Source organism: Elgaria multicarinata, chromosome 16 (genome assembly GCF_023053635.1).
Source record: "Elgaria multicarinata webbii isolate HBS135686 ecotype San Diego chromosome 16, rElgMul1.1.pri, whole genome shotgun sequence".
NCBI lineage: Eukaryota > Metazoa > Chordata > Lepidosauria > Squamata > Anguidae > Elgaria > Elgaria multicarinata.
In genome coordinates, this window is record NC_086186.1 from 22,927,118 (window position 1) to 22,951,930 (window position 24,813).

At 44.1% G+C, this 24,813-nt stretch overlaps 1 protein-coding gene across 1 annotated transcript in view; it reads left to right on the forward strand.

Annotated features, from left to right (window-relative positions):
* Window positions 1–24,813, forward strand: part of ADAMTS17 (ADAM metallopeptidase with thrombospondin type 1 motif 17) — a 199,083-nt gene that overhangs the window by 99,565 nt on the left and 74,705 nt on the right. The window contains exons 9-12 of the mRNA XM_063142170.1: window positions 8,238–8,378; window positions 9,661–9,811; window positions 19,320–19,421; window positions 22,192–22,337. Coding sequence (XP_062998240.1) covers window positions 8,238–8,378; window positions 9,661–9,811; window positions 19,320–19,421; window positions 22,192–22,337 — 540 coding nt within the window. The remainder of the gene's footprint in view (window positions 1–8,237; window positions 8,379–9,660; window positions 9,812–19,319; window positions 19,422–22,191; window positions 22,338–24,813) is intronic.

A 24,813-nucleotide genomic window follows, 5' to 3' on the forward strand; every position in this document is an offset into this window, starting at 1 on the left:
AAGTCACCGTGTGCTAAGCGTTGTGTATTACGTTCGTATCATTTTGTATTTTGGGTTTTAGTCTTTGTGAACCACCCGAAGAGTGCTGCTATTGGGCAGTATAGAAATGAAATGAATGAATGGATGCAGAAGTCTGTTATTGGAGTGGGTGAGATTTCAGTCGTGTTCGCTTGGCCATTGACGGTATTTCTTCTTTCTCCTGAAGTGAGAACAACCACAGTACTGTGGACAGCTCCTCTGATTTCCCATCTCTTCATATTGGAGCAGCTGGGAAAGATAATCCCAGAATCATTGGACTTACCTGCTCATATCAGGACAACTGATATAAAAAAAATCCATCATATGCCATCAAATGCTTTGGAGTAGAGGAAAGTTGTAATCTGGAAGCGAAAAGATGACAATGTTGGTGCCTGGCAGACCTCACTGAGGAGAGTGTTCCATAATTGAGGGAGGCACCACTAAAAAGGCCCTCTCCCTTGCTGCCATCCTCCGAACCTCATTCAGAGGAAGGTGGCTTCAAATATCAATTGTAGTGTAACAGTAAGTTCTTGAGTTGGAAGATTTTATTTCCAGTGAATGGGTTCACCTTATGTATGTTTGGATAACATCAGAGCTTGGGAGATGGCTCCTAATTTTGTATATTTGCTTTGAATTTGTTGTTAGCTTCTAGGGATTTTTTTTTTAAAGGTAAGACATAGATTTTTAAAATAAATATAAATCCAGGCATGCTTTCCTCTGACCCCTGATGCTTGGGTAGTTCATTGTTGTGATGTGAGTCACATGCTCTTACCGAGATAGCGATATGTCTCACCCAATGACCTCTAAGCATCCAGTCATTTTTGCTAGCTTTTTCTCAGTTGCAGTTTTGTGTATTTTTCGTGTTTATAGGGATTGAGGATGTCTGAAAGCATAGCTGTTTGTTTCATATTGTGAGAAAGTCATAGCATGAAATGTGAAAATTACAGGATGACACATGATCCGTGGGAAGGAATCATTTGGGGACCTGGCTCCCTAACAGATCTACAGCTGCAACGCTGGGAAATGTACTTATCCCTACAAAACTATCTCAATATGTATGCAGGCTTGGCAATGTGGACCTTGAACCCAGCACCTCTGACTCCCAACCAGGTGCTCAGTGAATCCAGCCCCTTTGGGGGATTCATGCTCAGAGGTGGGACAGCAGGGTGAAAAATGTTCTTAGCCAAATGTAGGTTGGACATTCCAACACAGGATCCCTACTATCAATTTAAGAGCTGTGGTTGGTGTTTGAAGCAGATCAGGCTGGCGATATTGTCCTATTGACCAGGCAAGGACAGAAGGTCAGGCTTTTAAAATATTTGTATATGGACATGGCCAATCTTGAGGCCTCATACTGCCTGTCAATCACAAAGGCCAATGTTGCATATTCCTTTTCTCTTTTGTGCTTGAAGAGGGTTCTGGGGCTAGGCATGATAGAATAGGTCACGAGAGTCCCAGTTCAAACTCCCAAGTTCCCTAAGCCAAGACCCTGTTTTCATTGCCCCAGTTCTCATTCATGGGTGCTTGAAGGTTTATTGTGCTACGCATTTCAGAGCCAAAACACTTTTAACATATTGAATCAGTTCAGCAACTGGCATGCTTCCAGTGATGCAGCTTCGGTATGAAACACAATAAAAATTCCTAACATTCAACTCCACTGAGGACTGAGGAGTGAGTCAAAAAAGCATGATAAGAGTATACATGAGTATACTTTGAAAAGGCGGCTTCTGATCTGCATCTTATATGTCTCCTGCATTGACAGGAGGATATGTCGTAGGTGGAGTTGCATCTCTTTGTCCCTCTTCCTTTAGGAAGCAATGGCTTTATTTTCTTGATAGATTGGCCAACAAGTTAGACGCTTCAACGCAGCTCACCATAAAAGAATTTATTGGGGTGGGAGAATGGCCCTGTGGTATTGGATAGAAATCTGTGATGCCCCTAGGGGAGAAAATACTGTTTTAATAGGACAAAGAAGCATTTGAATTTTCATCAGGAAGAATGTTCTTTTGCACCATAATTACTGGGAAGGCTTCCACTGATTTGTAACAAACCATGAAGGCAGTAGCTAGAGACCTATGTGTGCATTGTACTAACCTTTTCCAAAATTCTGTGCTAAGAAAAGCTGGATTCTGGGATAAATGATGTAAATGAAGCAAAATTTGAGCACATAGTTAGTTTGCATAAAAGAAAAAATGGACTTGTCCTCTATAGCAGGAATGGTAACGAAGATAAATTGGACACTAAAGACCAATCATTTGACCAGTAGATGCCCTGCTGAACCCCATTCTGTACTTTCACCAGAACGTTGTGTGCACATTTTAAATTTTTGCTGCACTGCCATAAAGCCTAGAAGCTGGATTCCCACACCGCTCCCAAGACATGTGTGAATTTCCTTGTTAAAAAATAATAATACAATGAAGTTCCATCTGTGATGCTTGACGTGTGATAGCTCACTTTCATGGACTAATTCAGGGATCTTCAACATGGTGCCATGGGTCACCTCTCTGGGCGTCTGCCAAGGTCAGTGCCCCCTCCTGATTTTAATTCTATTTCTCAAGGTTTTGGTTTTTTTACAGGGTTTTTTTTTAACTGGGTGGTTGGCGTGCTGCAAAGCAAGTGCTGCCCTCTAGCACTATCTATATTTGGGCTCAAAAGCATGATTTTGTGTTTCAGAGCTCAGGCGCCATCTCAGCTTTGTACTTTGGGCAAGAGACATTTCTTTCAGTCTTACCATCTATGTAAGGCATATGCCTTCTGGGAAATGAGTGTCTTGTGCCCACTGTGGTAGCCATTTTGTGAGAGCACTGGTGAGACTCTCTCAAACTCCCAAGTTTGCCCACTGACAAAGGGTTTGGGGATTCCTGGGCCAACTGTACTTTATCAAGTGATGAACATGCATATGTGCTTTACGACACTCCTTTTAATTTGTTGGGTGAACGTTGCACAATCTTGCTTCCCTACCATGGGACCATTGACTGCCATTATTTTCTACTCTAGACCCGCCAAGCCAAATGGAGCCCACCAGTCGGGCCACCAATCAATCTCATAACACTCTTGTGCATGTTGAGACAGGAAAAAAAAGTTCCTACAACTCCCAGCTTGTCTCATCTAGCCATGGGAGTCATGGCTAGTTTTTTCTGTGCAAACGTGCATATGATTGCAGCCTTATTCTATTACTGGGCATAATTATGATCACTTATTTAATACATTTATATACTGCCCAACTGGCAAAAGCCCTTGGAGTAGTTTACAATTTGAATCTAATAAAGACATGAACTAAAAATGTGCATCTGATTTTAATGAAATTTCTCTACGCGGTTTGATTGCACGGTAACAACATTGACATTTGCCTACGGAAAGTGCAAGTTGGGCCTTTCTATGGTGGTAAGAATTAATTTTCCCAGTGTCTCTATTCGAGCAGCCTGGCTATTCCCCAACCCCACCCCACCCCGTTCAGATCAACTACAGCGAGGCTTGGGCAAGAAGAGGGATCATCAGCAAGGGATAGCAAGAATTCGTTGTGATATTCCTGTCCTAAGCATTTGCTTAACAACCCCCTATATATATTCTATTTTAAGAAATCCTCTGTGGGAAAATCTCAGACTAGAAGACATTAAATCTATGCTTAGTTTCTCCAACGGGGGAGTGAGATGGGTGTATATCATACCAAAAGGTTCAGACCTAGGATCTCTGGAAAGCTATTCATGTGTGTTATTTCTGGAATCATTCCAATAAGGGATGAGTGGGAAACTTGTTCTATTTATGGAGAAATCCTTGTTTCAGAGTGGGCTTTTTTTTCTTTTGGGTGGTGGTGGTGGTAAAGGCAGCATGTGCCAGCAACCAGCATCAATTAGCGTTGTTTTAATGAAATGCACAGCCGTGAGAATATTATATGTTTATTGAATGGAGCCATCCCAACCGAAAGCTCAAAGGGAATTGCTAGGAGTCCTTCTTTCTCTCTCTCTTGCTTTAGCCTTTTGGGCATGAAGGAAAGAGAGAGATCTTTGTAAGTGGCTCAGAGGCACCGCTTTCCCAGAATTCCATTTAAAATGCATCTCATTTAAGGAAAAGGTTACATGGCCTCAAGCGCAAGGGCACTGCACACACAACGCTGGTGCATTGTTAGGTGAGGTTCATGGGTCCTTCGTTGCATCAAAGGGAACGGTTCTTTCTCAGCGCGCAACGCCGATTGCGTCATGTTGCTTCCCAGCCATTAAGAAGCAGCTTTGCTTTTCAATTGAAATCAGTGTTGTGCTTTTCCTTACTATGGGACCATTGACTGCCATTGCTTCTACGCCAGACCTGCCAAGCCAAATGCAGCCCATCTACTGGGTCACCTATCGAATTTGTATCACTCTTAGGGCACAGTCTTATGCATGCTTAGATGGAAAAAGAAAAGAAAAAAAGTCCTACGACTCCCAACCTGCTTCAGCCAGACATGGGAGTTATGGGACGTTTCATGTCTAAACATGCATAAGATTGCAGCCTTATTCTATTATTGCACTTAACTGTGATCACTTAATTACTAAATTTATATATCACCCAACTGGCAAGAACCCATGCAGCAGTTAACAATCATAAGAAACCAAAAACATTATAATAAGGCAACTATCAAGATAATAAGTAGAATCATTTAATAGTAGAGTTGGAAGGGGCCTACAAGGCCATCGAGTCCAGCCCCCTGCTCAATGCAGGAATCTACCCTAAAGCATCCCTGACAGATGGTATCAAAAGTATCCAATTAACACAACTTTTAAAATGTTAAAGGGCCAGCAGTAAAGTTAACTCATGAAAGAATGAATACCCATTGGGAGAGGAAAGTCTTAACCTGGCATCTAAACATATATAGTAAATACACCAGGCGGATCTCCCTGGAATAGGAATTCCACAGACGGGGCCACTACAAAAAAGGGTCTTTCCCTGGAAGTCACTTGTCGCACCAGTGTCTGATCTCTGCCCCTTTTCCTAACTCCTTTGTTGGGAAATAATGGCAGTAGTCACAGTGTCAAGCCTGAACTAGAGAGACCTGAGTTCAAATCACTGTTCAGCCTAGAAAGCTGGCTGGCTGGTCTCAAGGCAGCCATTGTCTCACAGACTGACTTCCCCCATAGTCTTATTCTGAGGCTGCTGTGGATCAATGTTATTTATGCTACCTTGAAGTCCTTGAAGGAAGCATTGGGCTGCAAATCATAATAAATAAAATAAAATGATGGTTTGGAACTTCCCTGACTGGATCCGTTGTTAGTTGCTATCACAACACTTTCTTTTCCATCCAGGTAAGTGTGTTTTAATATCAATGTACAATCAATTTTTGGAAGGTGGTTTTACAGCTAATTGTGCATTTCAATCCAGCAGTCCTATAAGCACAGAGGCTGACATTGTGTCCGGGTCATTACACAAAGGCACCATTTGAAGCTGTTGGCTTCTGTGTTCTGCTCCCCCATCATGTCTTGTGATTTCCTCGTATTAGCTGTGTTCCCCGTGTAGAGTTACTTACCTGGCCAAAGCTGAAAGATTCCTTTCCATTAAGCTTGCAACGACAGACAGCAATCATCAGTTCTGTGTCTTGGTTCACTGACTTGGGTGATATTTCTGTGTGCATGGAGCTCTGAAACAGCTAGTTTTCATGGAAAGCATTCCTTACTTTATTCATTTATTAATTACATTTATATCCCATCTTTTTTCCTCCTTAAGGAACCCAAGGCAGTGTACATAATCCTCCTCCTCTCCCTCCATTTTATCCTCACAAAAATAACCCTGTGAGGGAGGTTGGGCTGAGAGGCTGTGACTGGCCTGAAGTCACCCAGTTGGTGTCCATGGCCCAGTGCGGGGACTAGAACCTGGATCTCCTGACTCCCAATCCAGTGCTCTAGCCACTACACCACATTGGCTCTCCTTAACCTCAGGATGCCTTATCCCTCTGTAGCAGTAGGCAGAACCAAAAGCTTCTTCCTTGGGTAGGAGCCACTCTCCCTGTTCTGAATACTGAGCTAAGAGGTCAAGTCAAGTGGCCTTCTCTTCTCTTGATGTTTCCCTGGGATCTGTGCGATAGGAACATGGATGCAGTTTTACACAAAAACTTTGAAGCATAAGCTGCAGCCTTCAGGGTCTCTGCCATCAATTCCTTCTTTTCCAGAGCCATCTTCAGGTGGGCAGAAGACCTAGCTTAGAGAAGGAGATGCCACCCTGGGCAGAAACTCATCTATGCTCTCTCCAAATGGAACATCTTGCAGGAGTGACTAACCTCGCAGTGAATTAGCTCAGGTGTACATCGATCCAGGAGTCAGAGTGGCAGCTCAATCCCCACTTATCTCTTCAATTGAGAGACCACTATTGGATCTGTTTGCCATGCTCAGCTACCTCATTTCTTATCCAGAGTTCCATGCATGGTGGCTGAAGGAACAAGCTCATTAGAATATCCATGGCTGAGTGGGCTCCTGTATGCATTTCTACCTTTTCCACTCTTGCCCATGGTGATCCACAAAATCAGGAGATCATTGGTGGAAGTCATCCTCATTATGTCACACTGGCCAAGGTGCCCCTGATTTCTAGAGCTTGCCATCCTCTTTCAACAGAATCCCTGGAGTATTCAAGCATGGCAGGACCTGCTGGTATCGAGACCAATAGTGCATCCTCATCAGAAAGTCTTCCAGCTGAAAACCTGGAAGTTGAGAGACAATAGTTAGAGCAGTGGGTATATTCACCAGAAGACGTGCAGATGCTTCTCTCCTTGAGACAGACCTCAACAAATGGGGTCTACATCACAACTTGGAAAATATTCTTGAGCTGGTGTCAGACCAATGGCTGAGTGCCTTCTCCTGGTGGGATTACTGAAATACTAGAATTCCTTCAGGCAGATTTAGATAAGGGACTGAAGACCAATACCCTTAAGTGCCAAGTCACAGCCCTCAATAGTGTGCTGAGATGTGAGGGCAAAGGGTCCCTTTCATCACATCAAGCAGTTCCTTAAGGGGGGTGTCTCTGATTAATTCTCCCCCCATAGTGCATCATTTTCCCCATGTGGAATCTTAACTGAGTCGTGACAGCACTCGTGGGGAAGCCCTTTGAACCCATGGCAACTTGTTCCTTAAAGCTTCTCACCCTAAAGACTGTGTTTTTAGTTGCTGTTACCGGAGTCTGCAAAGTTTCTGTACTAGGGGCCTCGTCTGCAGATTAGGCATTTCAGTTATGCATTTTCCATGATGATAAAGTGGTCCTGAGAACTCACCGTTCTTTTCTCCCAAAGATTAATTCCTTATTCCGCCAGTCCCAAGAGATATCCCTTTCATTCTTCTGTCCCTGGCCAGATCACTCGAAGTAAAAGAACCGGCACAGACTGGATGTAAAACGAGCGCTACGTTACATTTTTATTTGGACAGGAGAGCTGACGTTAGACTTTCAGAGTCGCTCATCATGTACTTCCAGCCTAAGATAGTGGAGCCTGGTGGGGCAGCGAATCTGCTTTGGGTTTCAGCCAGAACTCCAAAGGAGCTATCTAAGGTGCTGAACCTCATCCCCAAAACCTTCTGCCCCAAGATAGGAGGCCAATTGAGGTTGGTGGCTCTGCTTTTGGTGGGGCTGTGAAACCATTCTGGATTTAAGTCAGAACCAGCTAGAGCTATCCAAGGTGCTGAGCCTGCTTTGGGGATAAGGTCCAGCACCCTGGATAGCTCTTTTAGAATTCAGGCTGGTTCTGACCGAAACCCGGAATGGATTCACAGTCCTACCAAAAGCAGAGCCACCAACTTCCACTGAGTGGGTCTTAAGTCTTTTAGTGCTTTAAGCCATTGTAGGTTTGACTTCTCTCTCATAGTTTTATCTGCTGTGCTATTTCTAACTTTTTAATATATTTTAATTGCATTGTTTTTACCTGGTCATCAGTCACTCTGAGAGCATTTATTTAATGCTACGGGTTGTGGGATACAAAATCCAGAAATCTAGGCAGACCATATTACTGATTTCTTTCTCTACTCTACACTCATTGAGCATGCAGACTAGTTTATAGCAATTCTGATTCTGTCAATGAGTATCTGATGGAATGAAAGGCACCCAACAATCCGTGAAATGTGGAAGGAGCCGATTTCACAAAATCCATACATCCTTGCATCCATGGAATTTGTTTAATTTTTGTAAACCGCCCAGACAGCTTCAGCTATTGGGCGGTATAAAAATGCAATGAATGAATGAATGAATACCTGTCTGTTTTTCTTCCCTGACAGCATGGGCATGAGCCATGATGATGACCACTTGTCCTGTGCTGGGAGATCTCACATCATGTCCGGAGAATGGGTGAAGGGCAGAAACCCGAGTGACCTCTCGTGGTCTTCCTGTAGTCGTGACGACCTTGAAAAGTTTCTCAAGTAAGAGGGTTGCAGACTGAAAAGCCTTTGAATTACAAGACACCAGCCTCTTGTCTTCTCAGCTGAAATGATGACCAATGTTCAATGGAGGGTGTTGGAAAGTAAAATCTACACCCTGGGCTTTGCAAAAATTACTGGCAGGAGAACACAAACTGTATGATACCCACATTTCAGCACCTTGACAGCTTCTTGAAAGAAATCCCAGTTTTGATGTCCTTTTCAAATCAAACCCTGCCAGTGTTTTGTGACAATGTCTGGATGCTTTTGAATACCTCTTTTAGTTGAAAGGAAGGTTCCAGATCTCTGCCTTTGGACCATCTTCACAAAAATAACAGAGAAACTTGAGCTTCACAAGGGATCTTTCTTCATCTTTGGCCATGAGATATAATATGGGTCTAGTTTTCCCCTTCCCATGCGCCGTGTCTGAACTCAATGTGTGTTGTGTTGTCACAATGTTCTGCATTTCCCCGTCTTCTGCTATTGGATGTGGAGTGGAGGTCCTGAAAAACTTTGTGATGACCTGACATGTAATAAACATTCTATTAGATGTTATGGGGGGCAGGACGGAGTTAAACACATGTTTGTCATTTGGGGGAGTTGCCATGTGTTTACCATCACACCTAGTTTTGCCCTTAGGCTTGCTGCCAATTTCTACCCAACACTCAGGACTGATCTGATGTTCTGCCTCCATGGAACTGGAGCAAGATTTTACCAGAATTTGTGTTTAAGTTGATAAACATTTTTACCCTTCTAGAAACTCCATTGAAGTATCTTTCTGAGACCCTAATCCAACAGAAAGTTCATTTCATTTCTCTCAATTATAGCCAGTGTCTCTGGTAGAGATATCGGAGGGGTCCATCTGGGCAGTGAAACATCCAAGTTTACATCAGCTTGGGTGCATGGATTTTGGCTCGCTTGCCTGTGAGCTGGCCTGACTCAATGTGCATTGTGTTGGGCCAGCTTGCACATTTCCCTTTTTTCCTTTTTGGCAATAGAAAGTTGCACAAAGTGCAAGTGAAATATGAGTATTTGCAGAAACTGTGGCTGTAATTTGCTTAATTTGCACAATGTGAGGCCGTAATTTGTGTAATTGGCAAATTATGGTTGCAAATTACACAAATTGCACCCACAATTTGCACAGGTTTCTATTGATGGAGGGGGGAAACCCTTAAAATCCCCCCCCCAGATTTCTTAGACTTTAAAAATATAGTCAGCTGATGAAATAGTGCCTATGACACATGGGCCCTTACAATGTTCTTCAAAACATGTTTTGTCTCCCCAGGTCCAAAGTGAGCACCTGTTTGCTGGTAACGGACCCACGGAGTCGGTATGCTGTGCGGCTTCCATACAAACTTCCAGGAATGCACTATAGTGCAGATGAACAGTGTCAGATCCTCTTTGGAACCAATGCAACTTTCTGCAAGAATATGGAGGTAAGGATCCCACCAGGACATGAAAGAACAGAGAGAAAAGTGCTGCTGGAACTGTAACATTCTGAAATAAAGTTAAGAAACTAAAGGAACAAAAACAGCAAAAAAAATGTACATAATATTAAATCAAAATCCCTAAAGAAACAAAGGAATTCACTAATTATAAATATGATATGCTGACTGAGCATCTACAGTAAAATGGCTTTAGTAGGAGCTCAGTACTTAATGAAAGTAAAACTACAAGTTATGCAATATATAAAAAGAGTGTGTGTGACTGTTTGTATGTATTAACCTGCAAAAATGTAGGTGACTACTTGGTTGGAATTTTATCAAAAGTTTGAAGAGCTTCAATGTAGGAAATAAATGGAAACCATGGCGCCATAATATTATTTTTTGAGTTAAGATTCCTTGCTCATTGCACTTGCTGAGTAAGTTTCAGACAACACACTAAGCCTCATTGGTTAAGTATTTGGAGTTAAATGTAATAGCTTAGCGCATTGTGTGACCATGACTTAGCATGTCATGTGAACCATTCCTAACCATGGTGGCTACATAACCATGGTTTAAACGTGCTCACTAACCATTTGCTGCAAAAGGGTTAGTGTGACCTAACCATGGCTTAGTGTGTCTTCTGAACAGGCCCAGTCACAGTTTCCCAAATTTTATCAATCCACTGCTCTTTAGCTTGATGTTTTGGAGTCTTCCAATTACATGCTATACATGAGTTTGCAGCTGTATACAAATGTTTAAGAAGGTCTTTATGTAGTCATCCAGGATCCTTAGGTTCACAAAGATGAAGCAGCATTGCTTTAGGAATTAACAGTGGTCTAACGAGATGAAGTTCCTGACAGTAATCAGCAGCCATGTTCCAAAACATTCCCACCAAAGATGAAAGTATAAACCAATGTGACCACACCCCTTCCAACAATGATGCAACATTCTCTAGAGCAGAAATGGTTGACCAGCGCAGGTCAGATTCAAACTTCTAAGCTGGGGTTACCACATTTTAATCAAGGTGTGATAAAGTGTTTGCCTACAATTTTGCTTGAAAGGGAAAAGGGGGAAATGGCTTCAAGTTGTAAGAAGCAGATCTTTCATTCTTGAATGTTACGCCTCTCCTTTTTAATTTTTTTGCATGTATCATGTCAATATACATCTTTCTGTAGCTGAGTTCATTCACTTCTTAACTGCAAAGCCCTTACTGCTAGGTGGTAGCATCTATATCACTGAGCTTCATGACCCCTGAGGGGAGCACTTAGTGCCCCAAAATAGATTCTGGCCCCTGGACCACTGTCTGGTTAATAGGGTGGCCCCTGAGAATATAGAAGTTGACCTTTCCTCCTCTAGAGGGCAGACTTAGAATAAGAAGAGTAGCACTTATGTTCTTTTTGGAGCGAGGCAATTGCTTCAGTAAAAGTCTTCACCCTGCCTTTTCCTTAATAAAAATGTGAGGAACTTAAAATCCGATATAAATCTGAAAATAAGAACCATTTATATTTTTCACTGCTGCGTAAACGAGATGTGCCAAATTAATAAAACCTTTGTGTGCTATGGAAGAGGAAGCGAGCTTCAAGCCTTCACTGCTCTGTTTTATTTGTTTTGGATCTGGAAGGCAGCTAACGTAACATGAAAACAATGAACAATTTAAAAAGAAAAAAAATCTAGTTAAATCTAGTGTTTTCGGGGAACGTGGACCACCAAGGTCGCCAGTATTGAAAGAAGCTCTGAATGTGTTCATCTTTAAAGACCATCCCAGGAAGAGCTGTTAAAATGAAGTACATTCTCAATTCCTTTCCCTTGGAGAGGCTAGTTGGCTTTCCCCAACTGAAGGCCTCGTGTTGTTGTTGTTTTGCCAGTTTGCTTCTAGCATTGATTTTCCAATCTTCTACCTTAAGGGAAACCTTTCCATCTGGAGAAATCTGTTTGGGGGTGGAATTCGATGGGTTTACTAGGCTCAATCCCCTGGACTTCGCTTTAGTTCATGCTGCATTGCCCAGGTCAATCTGCAGCAAGTCAGGCCAGTTTATGGATTTTCCATGAATTTTGTGCATCGTTAAGGCCCTGCAATTTGCACAAATAGCAGCCAAATTTGTGCAGATTGCAGCCGAATTTGCGCAAATGAGGTAAATCATGGCCAAATTTGCGTAATTTACGGAAATTCAACAGTAATTTGTGGAAATTCAGCTGTACTTTGAGCAAATTTGTGCAGATTGCAGCCGAATTTGCGCAAATGAGGTAAATCATGGCCAAATTTGCGTAATTTACAGAAATTCAACAGTAATTTGTGCATCGTTAAGGCCCTGCAATTTGCACAAATAGCAGCCAAATTTGTGCAGATTGCAGCCAAATTTGCGCAAATGAGGTAAATCATGGCCAAATTTGCGTAATTTACGGAAATTCAACAGTAATTTGTGGAAATTCAGCTGTACTTTGAGCAAATTTGTGCAGACTGCAGCCAAATTTGCACAAATGAGGTAAATCATGGCCAAATTTGCGTAATTTACGGAAATTCAACAGTAATTTGTATATCGTTAAGGCCCTGCAATTTGCACAAATAGCAGCCAAATTTGTGCAGATTGCAGCTGAATTTGCGCAAATGAGGTAAATCATGGCCAAATTTGCATAATTTACGGAAATTCAACAGTAATTTGTGGAAATTCAGCTGTACTTTGAGCAAATTGTTCAGAAATTTTGGAACCTCCCAAAATGCACCAAAAAAAACCCCATTCCCAGAGTTTGGGGAAACAGCCCACATCTCAGCTCCCATATGCAAAGCAAGTCGTCCGTACTGAGAAACTCCATCGAGCCAAAAAAGAACTGGATTTCCCAGCAACGGACATCCCTATTACATGGTGCCTTCTCTGCTGTGGAATCCTATAAGTCAGCCACAGAACCCTTGAGCATGACGGAGGATTCTCTGTAGAGCAGTATCATAGAGTGCGCACAGCTTCACTCATACTCTACATCTGGGGTATGAAGCCTTAGGCCCACACCTAGAGCTCCTTTCCTGGACTACTGATCCTTTGATGGTTTCTCAGCTTTTGTGTGCTTGTTTCCCCCTTCTTAAAGGTTAAAATACATCCCTAAGGTGTAGCTACTGGCAGCAAGAGCTTTAAGCTAAAATATGCTGATATTTGGGCATTTTGACCGCACCTCTCTTGGCCACCACTGGAATGTTGACCCCCAAGAGCTTCTCCAAAATTGAATTTGGTCCTTGGTATGAAAGAGGCTCCTCACCCAAGCTTTACAGAAACCCCTTAGAACAGGCACAGGCAGAATTCAAGTATGTGAGCTCACATAGCAACACAGGAAACTGCCTTATACTGAAGAGAGACTGAAAGAACTGGGCATGTTTAGCCTGGAGAAGAGAAGATTGAGGGGAGACATGATAGCACTCTTCAAATACTTAAAAGATGGTCACACAGAGGAGGGCCAGGATCTCTTCTCGATCCTCCCAGAGTGCAGGACACGGAATAACGGGCTCAAGTTAAAGGAAGCCAGATTCCAGCTGGACATCAGGAAAAACTTCCTGACTGTTAGAGCAGTGCGATGGTGGAATCAGTTACCTAGGGAGGTTGTGGGCTCTCCCACACGAGAGGCCTTCAAGAGGCAGCTGGACAACCATCTGTCAGGGATGCTTAAGGGTGGATTCCTGCATTGAGCAGGGGGTTGGACTCGATGGCCTTGTAGGCCCCTTCCAACTCTGCTATTCTATGATTCTATGAGTCTCACGAAGTGTCATGACTAGCTCTAGTCCCCCTGTTTTAGAAGAAGGTGTTTCAAGTAATCAATCAGAATCAGACTCTGAAGTAGAAGAATCAGCAGCAGACAAGGCCAGCCTGTACCAGTAGGGGAGATACCTCTCATGGTTTCTCCTCCAGCTGGTGATGATCTTTCTCCAGAGCTCATCTCCTCAAGAACAAATCCTACACACTCAGTGAGAAACAATCACTCTTCTGGAGGGGAGCGCCCCGATAGGCTAATTGATGCTAAGCTGCGCCGCAAGCTAAAACACGGAGTGAAAAGTGGGCGTGAGAAAGTTGGCTGTGCCAGAAGCAGCCTCTGAATCAGCCTCTCTGAAGTAACAGGTTTTGGGAAAAGGCTTTCTGTTCTCCTTGATAGGACAATTGTGTCGCTTAGTTTGCATAGTTTTGCCTAGGGGGAAATTTCCAAGAGGCTAGACTCTCTTCTGGTGGGAAGAGATGTTTATTGCTTAATAAAAGCATTGTAGATTACTTAGAAGGCCTTGTCATTTGTCTCCCATCAAAAGCAGGAGTAGAAACACGGCACCAAGAGTCAGACCATGGGTCCAGCTAGCCCAGTATTGGCGACACTGACTGGCAGCAGCTCTCCAGGGTTCACGTAGGAGTTTATCTTGCCCTGCTTGGAGATACCAGGGATTAAAGCTGTGGCCATCTGCATGCAAAACAGATGGTCTACCACTGAGCTACAGCCCATCCCTGCTCCTTTATTTTTTAAAACTAATTAATTAATTAATTTAAAATATAGCTTGTGCGCCCTTCAGAGTAGGAGCCCTCCCTTGTATTTGATGTCCTATAACCCCAAGGACCACCAACTGGAGAAGGATACAAAGTAATAGGTTTCATGTAGGGTATATGGAGCCATCTGCAAAATGGCGGCAGAGGGCATGGAACTAATTCTTTGCTGTATCCTGAGCCATGCTTTGGGATGATCTGCATATACAAGTACAAATATATATCCGACCTATTAAAGAATTAAATTTCAACAACCTAACAGAGGACAGAAAGAAAGAGAGAAAAAAGAAGATTCTGGGGTTCAGAATCTCTTCTCAATCTCCTTCATATCATCTAGCATTGTACCAGATCACAGAGGCCAACCAACTGTCGACCAGGGACCAGCAAAGCAGGACATGGTGCAACAGCACCCTCCCACCCACGTTCCCCAGCAACTGGTGCACACAGGCTTACTGTCTCAGATACTGGAGGTAGCACATAACCATCAGGGCTAGTAGAAGTTGATCACCTTCTCCACCAGGAATTTATCCAACCCCCTTTTAAAGCCATCCAAATTGGTGGCCACCACTACATTTTGTGGTAGTGAATTCCATAATTTAACTCTCTGCTGTGTGAAGAAGTACTTCCTTTTGTTGTCCTGAATCTCCCACCAATCATCCTCATGGGATGACCCCATTGAGTTCTAGTCTTTTGAGAGAAGGAGAGAGAGAGAGAGATATGTCTCCCTATCTACATTCTCCACACCATGCATACTTTCAGTTTGGGCGGGGCAAGGGAACCTCAGATCCTGCAGCCCATTCCCAATCTCATAACAGTGTTAAAAGACTTAAAACAGTGGGTTTCCACTGTTGCAACTGGAGTAAACAATTGCTTTATTCTGCTGTTGAGGATTTGTTTGTATTGGTCCATCCAGTGATGGACTTAAGCCCATGGGCCTGTTCAGACAACATGTTAAGCCATGGTTGGGCTGCTAAGCCTTTTGCAGTAAATGGTTACTGAGCATGTTTAAACCATGGTTATGTAGCTACCATGATTGGGAACGGTTCACATGACCTGCTAAGTCCTGCTAAGTCATAATTTTTAGTTCAAGGTGCTTAACTGCCATGGCTTAGCATGTCGTCTGAACAGAGTCCATAACTCCACTTTCAACTTTGAGGTTCTCTGCTTTTTCAAGCTACGTCTAGGAAAGAGAGATGCAAGCAAGAGAGCTCTGTTGTCTTGAATGGAGAAATCTAGGATATTAAATCCTTCTATTCAGGAGGACTGAACAAGAGAGAAAACCAGTCCAACTGAAGGGAATAATGTCATCCCATTTCCACAGGTGGGAATACCAGCACTGGGATTTAGAAGGCCAAACTTTTAAAAAATGGGTATTGTTGGGGAAAATAACATAAACTGGATTTGTGCCCTGTTTCATGCCAAGGCAATTGTTTGAAAGGAAAATAGCAGCTCATAGATCTTATATATGCCCCAAATTACTTGCCTCTGTTCTGCATCCAGTGTAAACTGGATGATTGGAGCAGAATGTTTTATATCTACGCAGATTTAAAATATTTTTTGCGTGTGCAACGTTTCTTTTTCTCTCATGTTCAGATTTCAGCGTAATGGCAAAAAGATGATCCCCTTGATCCCAGCTCCAGCTGTTTTTTTCAAGATTTATAGCTTCTCGTTAAATAGCTGGATGCAATGCACCTTGACCTTGTCATTCTTCCGAACAGTAACTTAAGAGGGGTGCATGTGGGCACATGCTCACTGAGTGGATTGCAGCCAATTCTAGTTTTCAAACTGTAATTCCGGCAAACCTCAGAGTTCCTCTGTGAGAAGATGCATAGAAAAAAGCATCTCTAACGCCACAATCTTACACATGTCTACTTGGAAGTAAACCTTGTTAAGTTCAATGGAACTTACTCCCAGGTAAGCGTGCCTAGGATTGCAGGCTAAATGACTGGCACTTGACACCCATCTACCCAGGTTATCTGAAGCATAATCTCCTCACATATATACCTGGCTCTTCAAAGGGCCTCTTCCAGGTGGCCCTGCCATATGTGTTTTCTTGTAGTATGAATTATAGGAATTGATGTCAACCTTCAAGATGTAGCTCCATCCCCAAGTGTCTGTACAATAAATTTCCAGCTGCACAGTCATTTTACATGCTGGAGAGGCTGGTTTCAATCCTCAGCATCTCCAGGTAGGGCTGGAAAAATGCCTGAAACCCCAGAAAGTTGTTGCTGCCAGTCAGTGTCGACAATACTGAGCTAGATTTATTATTTATTTATTTCATTTCTATACCACCCAATAGCCAAAGCTCTCTTAGATGAACCAAGATGGACCATAAGTAAACGGTGGAGGATCTGTGACCCTCCAGATATTGTTGGGCTACAACTCCCATAATCCTGTGCAACCAGAGGAGCTGTAGTTCAGTTGTTGTAGTACATGCTTTGCATGCAGAAGGTCCCAGGTTCAATCCCTGGTGTTTCCAGCTATGGCAGGAGAATCTGCTGCCTGATACTGTCAACAATACTAGGCTAGATAGACCAATGGTGTTAAATGGATGTTACAAACTACAGTCTGATCAGACACTTTGGGTAAGGGAGGGGCCCATAGCTCAGTTGCAGAAGTTAAGAAAGAATCTGTGGGAACAAGGGCTGGGAAGAACATCTAGTCCAAACACTAGGGAGCTTCTGCTAGTTGGGGAAGATATAACATTTGCATATAATGGTAAGCCGGAATTGCAGAGAATTCTGGTCTGTTGGTCATGATCATGAGTGCTGATGCATGCTGCGTGTTCACTCCCACCTGACGCTACCTGAAAGAAGGAGCAGCTATAGTGACCAGGAAATTAAGAGCAATCGAAAGCTTAGCACTACACCCAAACTCAGGCTCCTGGCTTCTCTATCCTTCAACAAGACTACATTTTGAAGCAAGGGTTTGTAGCTGGCTTCCAGATCTTGGCTTGTATGAGGAGTCTCCAGGAAGCCACAACAGGCAATAAAAATAATGACTATCCCCTGTTGTTTGTCCTCCATCTGGCATTAAGAGATAAACTGACTGGGTTCACACAACACACACATACTCAGTGGTTGAGTGTAGGTTGTTGGCGAACTGTGGGTTATTTGTTAAACAGTGAGTTGGCAAGTTGTCTGAATCCAGGACATTTTCTGCAGGGTGGCTCATTAACCATGCAGTTAACGAGCAAGCCACCTTGAGAACCCAATGGCTTGTTGTTGGATTGCTCAGGGTGGTTCGCAAACCACAATGTATTGAGCGAAAAATGCACCCTTCGAAAAATGTCCTGGGCTTAGACAACATGCTAAACCTTGGGTCAACAACAATCCACGCTTAACCACTGAGTGTGGGTTTGTGTATTGTGTGAACAGCCCCTAAGACCATGGTTAATAGGTATAGATAGTCCTGAACTGGGAAAGAGTTGGGCAGAAGGTCTTAGTTTCAAGAAAGGGTGTAGCTCAATAGTAGAGCCCCCACTTTGTACGCAGAACATCCCAAGTTCAATCCCCGGGCTCTCCCGGTATAGTTGAGAAAACCCTTTCCTGAAATTCTGGAGGGCTGCTGCCAGTCAGGGTTGACAATACTGGGTTGGATGGACCAATGGTCTGGCTCAGTATAAGGCAGCTCCCTGTGTTCCTGTATCCCTGCCCATTCACCTGGCTGACTGGGACTGATGGAATTAGGAATTCAACAACATCTGAAGTGCTACATCTGATTCCCTTCCCCTATCTTAAGTTCATTCAAAGCTGCTTTATAACCGTGTCTTTTTTTAAAAAGGGTTTTTTTATGTCGATATTCTTAGATTCCCACATTGTGTTTTACTGTTATTCCTTCATTCCCTTCTCCCTCTTGCTTTTTAAAGCCATTGCACCACATTGCCTTTTGACAATCGGCCAAACTGAAACTCATGCAGAAGGTTTCTGAGACATTCCAGTAAGTGTAAAATGAGTTGTAATGCACAGAAACACTGCCTTAATCCCTTTTTAAAAAAAGACCACCACACCCCGCTCCCAAGAAACATAAAGAAAAATATTTTCTATCGAAATAGGGGGGAAGTCTTGCAATATACAGAAGTAGTGAAACCAAAAACTTGAGCTACATATAAAACATGCAAAGTGAAAGCAGGCATACATTTTTAATACCCCGGCTTATGAAAACCATAAAACACAAGGACAGCAATTAGGCACATTATGAACCTGAAAATAGTTTTTAAAAACTTTACAGTTTTTGTTTCCTTTTTTGTCGGCAAGCTTTAACAAAAACAGAAATCCTTTACTGGTGCAATATCATGGACACAGGAACGTGGTTGTGCTGATGCTTTGGATCCCTTCCAGAAAAGGATCCCTGTAACTTTCAAAGAAAGGTGATTCAAACTAGGACGGCGCGTAGTTAAACTATGGAATTTGCTACCAGAAGATGTAATGGTGGCTACCAATTTGGAAGGCTTTAAAAGTGGGTTGGATAAATTCCTAGAGGAGAAGTCTATCAATGGCTACTAGTACTGATGGCTATGTATCAGAGACAATAATACAAATCAGTTGCCGGGGAGCATGGGTAGGAGGGTACTGTTGCACCATGTCTTGCTTTTGGGTCCTGGGTCAATAGCTGGTTGGCTACTGTGTGAACAGAGTGCTGGACCAGATGGACCCTTGTTCTGATCCAGCATGGCTTGACTTACATTCTTAATAGCCAGCATAATCGTTGACCGCAGGCCTCCATTTTATTTCTACTGTTGGGGAGTGGGGTGAAAAGAGAGGAGGGGAAATAGGTATAAATGAAGTGTGTCATTCCCCCTCTCCACATCAAGGGTAAGCAGTGATCTCCTGCATGTGCATTTCCAGCTCCGCTGTTTAATGCTGATTTCTTATTCAAAAACATAACTATGTAGAAAAAGAAACCAACCAGATGCAGCTGGATCCACTTGAGGGAGCTTCAACAAAGGTTTGCCCCGAACAATAGCTGAAATTGCCAGAAGCAATGAATGTACTCCTTTCCCTTTATGTTGGCAGCATTTGATGTGTGCTGGTCTCTGGTGCCTTGTGGAAGGAGATGCATCTTGCAAAACCAAATTGGATCCTCCTCTGGATGGCACGGAATGTGGGGCAGACAAGGTAATCCCGAAACACTTGACCAATCAGGCCGTTTCCTAACTTTTGCTCAATAAAAATATAGACTTTCTTAGCAGTTCTCGTGCGTGCTGTTAGTTTCTTATATCACAGCAAAAATGATTAAGCTTGACATATGAACACCTGCGCCGTATTCCTTGCGTTTAGATTTTGCGCCCAGTGCAATCCGACGCACGTTTACTAAGACGTTCAGTCCCACTGATCTCAATGAGACTTCTCACCAGGTGCATTTCTATAGCAGCCTTCCCCAACCAGGTTCCCTATGGATATTTTGGGCACCAGGTTAGGGAAAGCTGGTATACAGGCTTCTAGCCTCAGCCCCTGATCATTTTCATGGAATGCATCTTCACAGTGCAAAAATATAGAACTGTAAGATGACAACTGTTTCATCCAGGATCGGGTTTTGTCACTTGCAGTGAGACCGGCTGGCTCTGATTTCAGTGAGGCTGTGAATCCATTCTGGGTGTTAGCCAGAACTCTAAATGAACTATCCAAGGCACTCAACCTGATACCCAAACTAGGTTCAGCACCTTGGATAGCTCCTTAGACATCTGGCTGGTTCTGGCGAAAACCCAGAATGGATTCACAGCACTACCAAAATTGGAGCCCCCAGCCCCCGCCGGTTTCAGCTATGTTGTAAGACCACTGGTCACTTGTACCCAATCACAAGAGGGTCCCAACTTATTCTTTAACCAAACTCAGTCATGGATTTGAATCCTTACTGACCATTCTTTCCCCTTGCAAAAAGCACTCTCTGTTCTTAGGCTTCAGGAAATCCTGTTATCAGTTTCCAATAAGTATCATAACAGCATTCCTCTCAATCTCTATCTGAACATATATGTGGAGATGGTGGTGCTGAGGGCATTCTGTAGTATTTCTTGCACTGCCCCGTTACTGAGGATGTATAGAGTAGCCTTTGGGAACAACTGCCTTATTGGCTCTAATCTGCAAACCCGAATATTTACTTGCAAACCGTTAAAAAAACAAAAGAAAAAATGTGATTCAAAGTAACCTGTGTTGCCTTGATGTTTGCAAAATGCGATGCAAATTATTCTGGTGTCCCTGTCCTGGATTATTGATGCTTTGGGGGGGTTATTTGCATGCTCTGTAAATTTGTCTATTTTCATTTTTTGCATTTACTTTTGTTGCAATTAAAGTGCATAAAAGCAGGGAATAAATTGAGGGACTGAAAGAGGAGGAGAAAACCAGCCAGCTCAGGCTGAGTAAAGTAACAGTAGGCCTGTGTGTATCTCTGTGTTTTGGTTTTTCCGCACAACACTTTCTGAGCTGACTCCTGACCAATGAGAGCAGAACCCTTGAAGATTTGGATCTATTCTTAACTCACCCCCAATTTTAACATTTTCTGCACGGCTCACTCCAGGCATCCATTTTCCACACCCCTTGCATGGAAAATCTTTTTTAAAAAAATGTTTTTGCTTAGCCCTAACTGGCAAATTGCTTTCTCCATGTTCTGACCTGGCAAGCGATTTTAGTGGCACTCAATGGCATCCTTGTAGCTGTTCCCCCTTTCATTTTTGTCTGCCTTGAGTGCCTGCAGCATCAAGGTCATTGTTCATGCTGCTCTGCTCACTCACGGTTTTTTTCCGTTGGTTTCTGTTCACCACTCTGCTGCTAAGATCATCTTCTTGGCTCGCCGCTCTGACCATGTTACTCCACTTCTGAAATCTCTTCATTGGCTTCCAATTCACTTCAGAATCCAATATAAACTTCTCCTATTGACCTACAAAGCTTTTCACTGTCTAGCTCCTTCCTATCTTTCCTCTCTCATCTCACACTATTGCCCCGCTCGTGCTCTTTGCTCCTCTGATGCCATGTTTCTCACCTGCCCAAGGGTCTCTACTTCCCTTGCTCGGCTTCGTCCATTTTCTTCGGCTGCCCCTTACGCCTGGAACGCTCTTCCAGAACATTTGAGAACTACAAGTTCAATCGCAGCTTTTAAAGCTCAGCTAAAAACTTTTCTTTTTCCTAAAGCTTTTAAAACTTGATTTCGTTCTGACTTTTATACTGCCTGTTTGGTGCATTCCCTTCCCCTCCTTATTGTTTTATTATGATTTTATTTGAATGTAAGCCTATGCGGCAGGGTCTTGCTATTTATTGTTTTACTCTGTACAGCACCATGTACATTGATGGTGCTATATAAATAAATAATAATAATACGTATCATGTATATGTGTTTATTAAGAACTTAAGAGACAAAGTCAGGGATGGCATGTCACACAAATTAGATGAGGATGCAGGTGAAAGTGCCCTTGATGGTGTGACTGGTGTGGTTGGGTCCTGTGACAGTGTTGCCTGAATAGATGTGGGGGCAGAGTTGGCACTTGGGTCTATTGCATGGTCTGGTCCCTCTGTCCTGTGTACTGTTGCTGGTTAGCATCCGCTTCAGGTTGGGAGGTGGTCTGTAGGCCAGGACCGGTCTGCCTCCCAAGTCTCGTGAGAGAGAAGTGTCTGTGCTGATCATGGGTTGGAGTTCACTGGTGATCCGTTGCAGTAGTTTCAATTGGGGGCCGTAGGTGACAACCAGGGGTGTACTTCTCTTGGTCTGTCGTCCTTTCTGGGTATCCGTATGGCCCTGTCAATCAGTCTTTAAGTTGAAGGTGCTGCTAATGTTGGTGATCATCTGTCCAGTCGTGAAAGAGAAATCATGTGTTTGGCTTGGTAGCCTGATAGAGCATTTGTGCAGTGGGAAAATTTGCTTTAAAAAACACTCTGTTCTCATTTCCTTGTGTTCCAGTGGTGTCGGACTGGGGAGTGCGTCAGCAAAACTCCCATTCCCGAGCACATCGATGGAGATTGGAGCATGTGGAGTCAGTGGAGCATGTGCAGCAGGACATGCGGGACGGGTGCCAGATTCCGGCAACGCAAATGTGACAACCCGCCGTAAGTTGACTCCTCCCAGCGAGACCGTAACGCTTGAAGGCGCCTGATGGAAGGTGGGAAGCTGTCTTCTGCCAAGTCAGCCCATTGGTCCGTCTTGCTCAGGATGTTCTGTGCTAATTGGTGGGGGCTCTCCAGGGTTTCAGATAGGGGAGCTGTCCTTCCCAGACCTACCTGGAGATGCCAGGGATTGAAGCTGGGGCCTTTTGCATGCAAAAGAGGTGCTATTGCTACCTCCGAAATACAGGCAGTGGAGGCTGGTGTGTCTGATGTCGGTAGGGTGCTGAATCTGCTCAGAGCGGATTCAGCACCCCACTGACATTGTGCCTACAGCCTCCCTTTACTGATGTAGTAACCCTGCTAAACCTAAGGACATCTGGGTCAGTACACTGTCTAGATAGTAGGGCTGTGCTCCGCTTCTCTTCGGGTCAGAGAAGCAATAGTGAGGCGGCCTGATTCGCCTCCGGAAAAGGCGGAGGAGAAGCAAGTTGGGGAGCTGCGGATCGAGGCGAAGAGGATCACCTCAATCTGGAGCTCCGGACGCAGGTAAGTGGGGGGGAGGGGGGCTCATCTGGTGCTGGCACTGCCGCAGTCCCTGCAGTGACAGCGATGGAGCCAGGTAAGGGGGCAGGGAGGAGGGAGGCTTACCTGTGTCCATTGCAGTCCATCGCGGGCTTCAGTTGAGGCCCTGGCTTCAAGCAGAAGAGGCCGTGGCCTTCTCTTCTGCTTGAAGCCGGGGCCTCAATTGAAGACTGCGACGGATGCAGGTAAGGGGGCAGGGGGTTGGCCTACCTGGCGTCACCAGTGCTGCCGTCCATGCAGTGACGGCGGAGCCAGGTAAGGGGGCAGGGAGGAGGGAGGCTTACCTGCATCCGTCGTGGTCCATTGCGGGCTTCAATTGAGGCTCCGGTCGAAGCCAGAAGTGAAGGACGAGGCCTCTTCCGGCTTCAAGCTGGGGCCTCAATTGAAGCCTGCGATGGACTGCAACGGATGCAGGTAAGGGGGTGGGGGGATTGGCCTACCTGGCGCCACCGGCAGCGACGGAGCCAGGTAAGGGGGCAGGAAGGAGGGAGGCTTACTTGCGTCCATCGTGTGCTTCAATTGAGGCCCCGGTTGAAGCCTCAAGTGAAGGCTGAGGCCTCTTCCGGCTTCAAGTCGGGGCCTCAGTTGAAGCCCGCAACAAAGGACACAGGTAAGGGGGGGTTGGCTTACCTGGCGGCGGTGCCGTCCATGCAGCGATGGCGATGGAGCCAGATCTCGCTCTGTGGAGCAGAGCGGGGGACGGGCAGATCGGCCCAAAGAGGATCGGGCCTGATCCTGAAGTTCCAGATCGGGCCACAAAGCTGATCAGGGGGTCCGTGCACAGCCCTACTAGATAGGAGACCTTCTGGGAACCCTCGTATGCCACAGAGAAAAAAGTACGATATAAATACAATAAATCAAGTAAGATGTGAAGCAGGGCAAAAGATGCATTCTTTGTTGGGGGGGGGGCATCCTTGTGGTTTCCTTGCAGCTCCTTCCTTTGGCTCCAGGTGGTTGTTTGATGTGCCAGCAACATCCTCATCTCACATCCCTCGAGTCCTGGGCTCAAGGCCTGACATTATGGGAAAATCCCAGAAATAATCATGCAGGTGGTTGCTTTTGTCTGCCGTGGCCCAAATAGCACATGATATATTTGTCCACATATGTACATACATGGGGATAGGAACTGCTTGTGTAGACAAGGAACAGAGTGAGTGAATCAGCCCCAACTAATACTACATCTCTCCAGCGCCATTTTCTCGAACTCGACAGATTTTTGCGCTGCCTTTTCACATTCTTCCGCTCACGTACATTCTTGGCTCAGACACGGCATGTGATCCTGTTTCACTCTCTATATGATCACTTTATATTCCTGTCTGCAACCCTTGTTCCTCTGCAGCTGGCTTAGTTGCTGTCCAAAGATATTGGCTAGAGTGTTTTTAAAAAGCTTTTGTTTCTGGGATTATTTACGCCTTTGTATATATTTATTTATTTATTTATTTATTTATTATTTATTACATTTCTATACCGCCCAATAGCCGGAGCTCTCTGGGCGGTCTCAATGCTTTAAAACCCAGTTGCTTTCTTCACTTGAGTTGGCTTTTTTCCACACTGTAATTTGTGTGGCTGTCTGTGTGAATTACCTAAGGCTTGATTGTAAGGTAGGGTGTTGTTAAAATAGTTGGTCTGTTCTTATTTTAGGGCTCTGTTCTCTCAGACTCATAAAATTTGGGCTCATCTTTATAGAGATCGTGGGGGAGGGGAGAGAGAGAGAGGAATGGGATGAAGACAGCAAATGCACTAGCAAGTTTGGAGTCCATCATACTTCTTTATGATTTATTGATTTATTCATTCGTTTCATTTCCATACCACCCAATAGCTGAAACTCTCTGAGCGGTTTACAACAATTCATTTTTAAAAAAAAAAAAAAATAATTATAGAATACTGTGTAAAAATT